This window comes from Parasteatoda tepidariorum, chromosome 7, assembly GCF_043381705.1.
Source record: "Parasteatoda tepidariorum isolate YZ-2023 chromosome 7, CAS_Ptep_4.0, whole genome shotgun sequence".
Lineage (NCBI taxonomy): Eukaryota > Metazoa > Arthropoda > Arachnida > Araneae > Theridiidae > Parasteatoda > Parasteatoda tepidariorum.
In genome coordinates, this window is record NC_092210.1 from 45,242,761 (window position 1) to 45,252,010 (window position 9,250).

At 32.5% G+C, this 9,250-nt stretch overlaps 1 protein-coding gene across 1 annotated transcript in view; it reads right to left on the bottom strand.

Moving 5' to 3' along the window:
- Window positions 1-6,871: 6,871 nt before the first annotated feature.
- LOC107451261 (fatty acyl-CoA reductase 1) overlaps window positions 6,872-9,250 on the bottom strand; it is a 29,566-nt gene continuing 27,187 nt past the window's right edge. The window contains exon 8 of the mRNA XM_071183762.1: window positions 6,872-7,046. Coding sequence (XP_071039863.1) covers window positions 6,872-7,046 — 175 coding nt within the window. The remainder of the gene's footprint in view (window positions 7,047-9,250) is intronic.

A 9,250-nucleotide genomic window follows, 5' to 3' on the forward strand; every position in this document is an offset into this window, starting at 1 on the left:
GTAAGGCACCCATTCATCTTTAGGAATTTAAGCAATTTCTGCTCGACGTTCAAAATTTATCAGATACAACGACATTTCATCTTTACCTTCATTAAATTTTGGTGTTATTTGTAAAATCTGTATTTTATGATTTGTTTCACCTGATACCGGTCTGTTTTGGTGCTGAATTTAAGAATTTGCTTCTAATTCGAGTTTACGCAATTCCAATTGATGTTGCCATTCAAGTTCTTCTCGCCGTTCTTGTCTTTCAAGTTCTTCTCGCCGTTCTTGTCTTTCTCTTTCAAGTTCTTCTCACCGTTCTTGTCTTTCAAGTTGTCTTTCAAGTTCTTCTCACCGTTCTTGTTTTTCAAGTTCTTCTCGCCTAATTCTCTCCTCCGTTATACGAGTCAAACACATCTTTACATCCTCAACCTCATAATGTTTACTAGTTTGAATTATGTTTTTAATTTCACAAACATTTGCTTGAGGTGGAACAGATTCACCTAATTCGTCGGCCAATTCTATCAAATCCACTTTTTTCGCTTTAATAAGAAAAGCCATAATTTACAACTGATAATTAAATCAACTACTCTTACTATATCCCGCCGCTGCCACCAGTAAAATTCTGTTGTGTCACAACAACCAGAAATAAGACGTGAGTTGTACCAAACAATTTATTTAAACATTCACACGAAAAATCACAAAATATTACCCAAACGAAATATATCTTCTCAGAAAAAAACTCTCTTTCTCAACAACAACAAAAAAAGAACATCACTTCTCGTGTGTATCTGTCAAGCAACATCATTTTAGCATTACTTCTCGAGGAATTGATGCTTTTAGCTCAGTTGTCACACACTGTTACGTTACACTATTAATGATAGAGGTGAATGGAGAATTAGGTCGAATCTAGAAATTGAGAAAATCATAAAGGGAGAAAACATTGTTTGCTTTATCATATCCCGGCGTCTTTCAGGCCTGAACGCATAGAGAGGAGAGACAATAATTACGGTGAGAAGAAGAACATCAACTGGACGCCTATGGGAAACAGGCCCAGAGGTTGTTAATGATTAAAGGGCGACGTTGTTGGCAACTTGGAAATAATGAAGATTCGTAGATGGAGGTAGAAGTCAAAACAAAGGGCAGCATGAAATATAATTGTTTAACAAGCCAGGGCTCACCAAGGGATGTAGAGCTGTAGGAAAGGAAAGAAACAGAATATCTTGTACCTACATTCACAAAAATTACGCAAGAAGTCTGCTGTGTATTTAAATTAAAAAATATAAATCTTAAATATTAACAAATATTTAAGCAATTATGAATTAGATCAGAATTCTTTCATGAATAAAATTCTGGCATAGTGTCTGTATGCCTTAATGTTCTACAATGAATATTATTTGTGTGATGCAATACCACTACTGATAAAAAAAAATTACGTCCAAAAAATTTGATAAATAATAGTAAATGAAGATAATAAAATTCCTAATATTCTCTGAGCATCCTTCAAGAAGCACCAGGCTTTTCATTGCACAGCTACAATTTGATATGTATTTTGATTATTTTAATTTTCTTTAATTTTTTTAAACTATTGTGTCAGGAATCAAGGTTGCTCAAGGGATAGAACGCTCGCTTCTTGATGAGATGTCCTGAGTTCAAATTCCAGCGATGGTTGGTCGATACAAATTACACATTCAGCTAACACAGACCACAGTGCTGACGTAAAATATCCTCAGTGGTAGACGGATCATCGAATAGAAGTCCCTTGCCGCCAGGTTAATCGGGAGAGACTTCCGTGGTTTTCCTCTTAATGTAACGCAAATGTTAATTAGTTCCATTAAAAAAGTTCTGCAAGAAGGCAAATTTCTTCCAATGCTTGAATCAGGAGTCCCCTTGTCATCCGGATTGAGTTCAAAAGTACAAGACTACGGAGTTAAACATAATTGAGTGGGATGTTCAACCAAGATTTTTAAATATAAAAATTAAAAAAAACTATTGAGTTATATTTTGTTATGCAAAATCACTTAATAAAATCAAAATCTTTGGTTACTGATAAAAAAAAAGTTTAATATTTTTTTACTTATAAAACTATATTATATAAATAATCACATTTTGAAACTTTTCGTGAAAACTTATTGTTTGCAGCTTCCGACAACAAATATGCGTTTAGCTGAGAAAGACAGACTCTTGGTTTTACACTTCTATAAAAAGTTTCATTTAAATAAAATAAAGAAATACGCATTTTTAAATGCGTGTTTTTTTTAATGTGTTTTATTACTGCCAGATATAGCCTAAATCTAAATATACCTTTCTCAGAACTAAATCTTACCTCCTTATCTCTGGGATCTAATTGTTCCTCTACTGTAATAAAATTACCCATTTCAAAATCAAATTCAGTGCTGGTAAAAAAATTTAATGCATACGCTTGCTCGTCCAGTAATTTATACAACTTCACCAACCTGGAAGTAAAGTAATAAAGTAACTGATGATTTCATGAGCTCCATTGCATGCAAAGTTCTAAATGTTAGGATATATACCCCTTCATTTTCAAATACTATGAAACCCATAACCATAAAATTGTACTAGGTTTGCCAGCCCCTTAATAGTTGCATAATCTTGAATAAAACGGTCATAAAAGTGTCCATTTTTTTATTCAAGAAAATTATATTAAGGCAAGTTCATATAAAATATGCGTGCTAATTTTTAATTTTTAAGTTAATTTTTAGCTTACATGTTTAATGAGTGCTGACATTTAGTTTGAAATAACCTATCTTTAAACTCATAAAAAATTGTCTGACCCTACCATCTGGTGCATAGATTGAGAAACATGATTCCGGCCATAAGAAATAGATTTCTTTAATCTTTTTGTTGCGTTACTTTTGATCACACCAGCCCTGAAATATCACGGGTATGAGAAATAAGGATCTCGTTGTTTTGAAGGGGGCCAGAAGGAAGGGGCTAAAGGGATTATAAAGTAGTACATAGCCACTGAATTATGAGTGAGCGTTTGTTATAAGAAATGAGACAATTCAATTGTGACAAAAAAGGTTCAATTCATAACCGATCTTCATATTTTATGTAGTTCCTCGGAAATGTTATTTAATTAATTCCTATTTCTTATTAATATAAAAAATTCTATACTTTGACATCTATGATGGATTCACATTCTCAAATATTGGAAATATAATTAATCTGGAAAATTATCGGCCTCAACAGTTGAGTTAAAAGAGACTTTAATTTTTCCGATGGTTTATTTTATTTGCAAACCTTTAATTTAACTTATAATATATTATACGTATATGTAATTATATATTATACTAATTGTATAACTTCAATAACCAAAGGCAAAACGGTCATATCATTTAAATAGGCTGTGCTGAGGAAGAAATAAAATTTTGCAATAGTAAAGGCAAAATGGCAGAGAATTAATGAAAAGAGCATTCCAATTTTATATTTTAGCTAAGCGTTATAAAGTCTAAAAATAATAAAAAAATTAATTGGCTGTCAAAAGCATGAATAAAAGTTAAAATATTACAAAATAACTGGCTAGTAAAAGCATGAATAAAATAAAATAAACACATAAAGAGATAAACAAAAAAATAAAAGCTGACGATAAAATTGGGTATAATATTAAAAAAACACAACTACTTCGATTTAGTAGGAACAACATATGACGCAATGCTAAACGAATGGAATTTAGTTGTTGTTTATTTAATTATTGTTATTATTAGTTGTTATTTGTTTTAGTTGTTGTTGTTTATTTAGTTATATTTAGTTTCAATAACTTTTCTTTATAATGCAATAAAATCTGGCGAGCAGCTATTTAAACGATCGAACACTTCGTTTGTTTATTTGTGGCTTGAAGTTAGGCTCGCAGAAAATGCCGTTCATGGGTTAAATTTAGTAGGAACAACACAACCTGTGACGTAGGCTATATTATACCCAATTAGAAGACTTTTTGTAGAACAACAGAGTTGTTGATTTTTTGAGATATTAGTTTTGTTTCGGAATTAAATTTCCATAAAACTCGTTGCGGATTCTTCTAGTTTGTTATATAATATTTTAACGATCTTGTTATACTGGTACTTCATATTTATTACTGTTTGTGCTGTTTGTGAATAAAAGTTTTTTATAAGAAACAGAACTGTTATTTATATAGCCTGAAACGTTACAGCGTGTTTCCAAATTTGAATCAACCGGATTTTTGAGTATCATCTTAAATGTAATGTAAAATATTGAGGATAAAACATTAAAAAAAAATTATTTTGGTAGAAATTGGAGAACCTTTTAAATAGTTACTGCATTTTAAGAAACAAAAAGCACTCAAAATAAATGACAAATATACCTGACTTTGCTTTTTTGAAGAGAAAATATGAGATCAAGAACATAAGCTGGGAGATAATGCTCATACAGTACCAATAATTTATACACATATATGTTTTTTACGACGGAGAGAGAAAGTTTTTGAAAAGATTTGGGCAACAAAAACTGAGAGTAGAGTTTTTTCCAGGTCTCGATATATGATCCGTATGTTAGAAACCATGGTCCTGCAGTACAGTTGATGATTGACATGGACGGCATTCTAAATTTAAAAAATAAATAAATAATAAAGTAATTAATATCAGAAAACCCAGAAAATTAGAGTTTTGATATTGATGAACTAAAAGATTTTAAAAAATTGTAAAGCAATACCTTAAAAAAGCATGAAAGATACTATTTTAATTAAACAAGTTTTGATTTCAAATGTTATTTTGATTGTCAGTTTTATCTGGACACAGTTCCAAGTGCATGCTTACGAATATCGACAATGCTAAAAATGTGTGTTTAGAAAAAGGTACACAGCTCTAACTGCGTGTATTCGAAAATAGGCACAGCAAAAAATGCGCATTTTTTCTACCCAACTTTAACAACTAAGCAGAAAATTGCGTGCTTACTTATTTAAACACTATAAGCATAATCATTACAGGGCTATTATAGAGCGTTCGCCTTCCAATGAGTTGAACCGGGTTCGAATCCCAGTGATGGTTGGTCGAAACAAATCTGCATCCGTCTTGCACCGAAAACATTGCTCACGTAAAATATCCTCAGGTGTAGACGAACCATAGGTTAGAATTCCTTTGCAACCAGGCAAACTATGGGAGGTTCTGGTGGTTATCCTCTCTATGAAACTCAAATGCTGATGAGTTCCCTCAAAAAGTCCTCCTCGAAGGTGAAATTTATCCCATTATTTGATCCAAGAGTTCCTTTGTCTTCTAGATAGGGTTCAAAATTACAAGGCTACGGATTTGAGCATTAGTAATCGTAAACCCAAAAATTGTGTCTGCTGTTTAACGACGGTTATAAAATAAAAAATCATTACAGGGCAATATCCCGTTATTTAGGGTCCGGATGGCTAGGTTTGCTGCAGATGTAATTTTTCAGTCGATGTATTTAGATTCAGAATTCTAAACGATAAAGTGAATTTTAAAGCTCAACATTCCTACAATGTAAATCTAAAATCTCTCTCTCTCTCTCTCTCTCTCACTCTCTCACTCTCTCACTCTCTCTCTCTCTCTCTCTCTCTCTCTCTCTCTCTCTCTCTCTTCCATATGCCTGTGCGATGTTCTTGTTTTCTAAAACCACTATTATAAGTGTATTGCAACTGTGGCAAGCTCTTAAAACAACTGTTGAATTTTAAAAATTTTAATAAAAAAGACTAATTTACCTAGTGATTTATGACAATAGACTATATCAGGTAACGGATTTATTTGGGCTGACTAGTTTATTCTTTAAAAAAGAAAAAAATACTCACAAAAGGAAAAAATTGGAATTAAATACTATATCCATTTTCGTTAACACGCACTTCGAACTTCGTCCAGATTTAAAAACTCATCAACATATTCTTTCCTAAGCTTCATAGAACATGTAATTAAGGTTTAATTTGCATTTAAAACTGAAATAAATTTAATAATTAAGTTAAAAAAATTAAGGAGAGGAAAGCTGATTTGATACATACGTCCTTGTATATCTATAATAAAAAAGGAAGAGTTTGTTTTTCTGTATGTCGCATTCATAATTCCGGAACCATCCTGAAAATTAAACAATGGCTCTACGGGGCCAAATTTCGATTCACTATTGACTGTAGACAACCCCGTGTTTTTCGTAGATCTATTTAATTAAGCAATTAATTTATTATTTACTGTATACAATCCTGTTTTTTTCGTAAATAATTTAATGTGATGTTTGCTAATTCTTAGCTCTATTTAAATAAAAAGAAATTACTGCACTTTCTCTAACATCTAACATCTTACCTATTTAATGCTATTTGCTTTTCTGCTTGCTGTAACTTGGATGCAGGCAATCTGTTAATTTCTAGCATATAGGCTAGACGAAATTCGCGAGCGAAGCGACCTATAGGGGGGCGTTATTATTTGAGACGAATGGCTGCTGGTAGAACAACACGATCATCCGTTGCATTGGAAATTTCTTCATTGTAGCATGGTATAGTTCCATCTTTATTGTGGCTTATTAAATTAAAAAAAAAGAAAAATGTTTGATATGAACGACAGGATATATCACGACAGGAATGTTTGATATGGTTGACGGAATCTCTTTTGTTAGAGGAGGAGCTTCCCAAAGATATTGGAAAAATATTGTAAATAAACGGAAAAAATATATGTAAACTCATGTTTGTGAAAATTGAAACACCATGAAGGAATCGTCATAATTAAATGAAATTTAATACACAGCTGAATAGTAGTAGGACAAATAAATGATTAAATTTTCAAAGCAAACAAACTATAACAAGAGATCAAAATCAGTATTTTGTGTAACCACCACGCGCCGCAATAAGTGCTGTTACACGACGTGGCATGGAGTCAAACAAATTTTGAACGTCTGCCTGAGGAAGGGCATTTCATATTGTTTGTATGCGTACCCAAAGTTCGTCTGTAGAAGCAACAGGACGATGATCACGAGTGAGACGCCGACCAGAGAAATCCCACACATGTTCAATCGGAGATATATCCAGGGAATACGCAGGCCAAGGAAGAAGCTGTACCTGCCGCGATGCAAGGAAGGATTGCACAGTCCTAGCAATATGAGGGCGGGCATTGTCCTGTTGAAATACAGCGCCTAATTCTAATTAGACTCTTCTAATTAGAGTCAAAACCTAATCCCAGTGAATTCACTCGACTGAATTTAATGATCTAATATATCTAATCTGATCTAATATATTTTAATCTAATGATCTAATACTAAATTTAATGATTATTATTTAATGACTATTTAAATTTTACATTCCATACTTTTTCTGAATTATAGAAATTCAAGCATTAAAATATGCAAAAAATATACACAGACACACAATGTTATGTCATTTAATTTTGCAAAAAAAAAAAAACACAACAATTCTTACAACACTTTACTTTTATCTTGACAACAATTCTTATAACAATTCCTCAATTTTACAATTTCTTATAACTATTCCTGCAATCTTAAAATCAAGGGCCATATTATAAAAAAGTTGTATCAGTAATCATAGATGTATTAATTGATCTCTTTTCTGCTATATTTAAGAATTCTTTTCCTGTAAATTTCACATTTTTTTTAGTTTTTTCGAAGGCAGATAATGACTTTCAAAAGTGTGCAAATTTTCAGTTTCTTGTTACTTTCAGATTAATTTTCAGTTCACTTCAAGTATACAGGGCACATATGTTTATTTATTAGGTACTGCGTATCAATACACTGTCAGAATTTCAATTCTGAAATTATGTTAAATAATCAGCAGCAGTCCGTTCATCTGATTAACCACGAAGTTGTGGCGTATCTACCACTACGATAATTAAACTATCAATTCAGTAGCATATCGTCGCTTTGAAACTAAACCGTGGTAACTCAAAAAAGCAAGTTTTTCAGAAGAGCGATTTCAAACTAATGCTAATCGCGGCAATGCGATGACGATTGCTCTCTAAATTAACTTTATGGAACTATAAAGATAACAGGTTGTTTTTCTAAAAAGGTGACTTTTTTTACACAAAATGACACAAAAATCTCATTTTTCGACTTTTTTGAGTTACAACGGTTTAGTTTGACTTTGGGTGACTTTTTTTACACAAAATGACCCAAAAATCTAATTTTTCGACTTTTTTGAGTTACAACGGTTTAGTTTGACTTTGGGTGACTTTTTTTTACAGAGAATGACCCAAAAATCTCACTTTTTGACCTTTTTGAGTTACAACGGTTTAGTTTGACTTTGGGTGACTTTTTTTACGCAAAATGACCCAAAAATCTCATTTTTCGACCTTTTTGAGTTACAACGGTTTAGTTTGACTTTGGGTGACTTTTTTTTTTACAGAGAATGACCCAAAAATCTCATTTTTCAACTTTTTTGAGTTACAACGGTTTAGTTTCAAAGCGACATGCTAACTTGATTCAAACTTGAGGTACCTTTTGCTAGATGAAGGTTGGCATTGTCTAATGGTCTTTCCCCATATTGGTGACCCGCGGACGTGATATGATCGCGGCTACTTCAATGCATGGTCCACATTGAATTGTTGATTTTTATTTAGGACTGCGTCATCGTCCTACTCGCACTGTTGCTTCTCAGTCTCATTTACACTCAACGAGATCCTGCACACACTCTATCTCCACTTCTCGAGGTTTTAAATCAACCACTTTTTGTTTTTAAAAGGGTAAAGATACAGCATAGGGCTTCATTGCGGATATGCATACGATGACCACAATTGTCATGGCTTTTCTTGAATAAAATTTTGGAACGAAATTTTCTTCCCCGAAAAGGTTAAAGTATTCCTTTTTAACGACCAGATAGAAAATGAATAAAATACTAAATTCTTGATAAACATAGAAAATTTATAGAGAGTGGAAATACGTGAGAAAATATAAATGAAATCAAACTCCTAAATTTAAGGGAAAAAAACTTGGTTATAATGTCAAGTCTCAGTAGCTCAGGGGTAGAATTCGCTTCTATAAAGCCGAAGATCCTCGGTTCGATCCGGGAAGCGGACACTCATTTTTCTATTTAGTTTATGAGCATTCCAGAAGCTTCTGGAATGTTCAGTCTACGTCATTTCCTCTTTCGTTGTTCCTAGGAAGCTTCTAGAACATTCTGAGATAGTATAAAAGCGATCCCGTGATTGTAGAGAAGAGTTCTTCTGGGCGCAGACTAGTTCCCGGTGCTTGTAAATTCCTGATGTTAATAAATTATCAAAACCTCATGTTGTAATCTTCACTAAATATAAAAACTTTAACGTGACAATATTATATCTTAAGCAAT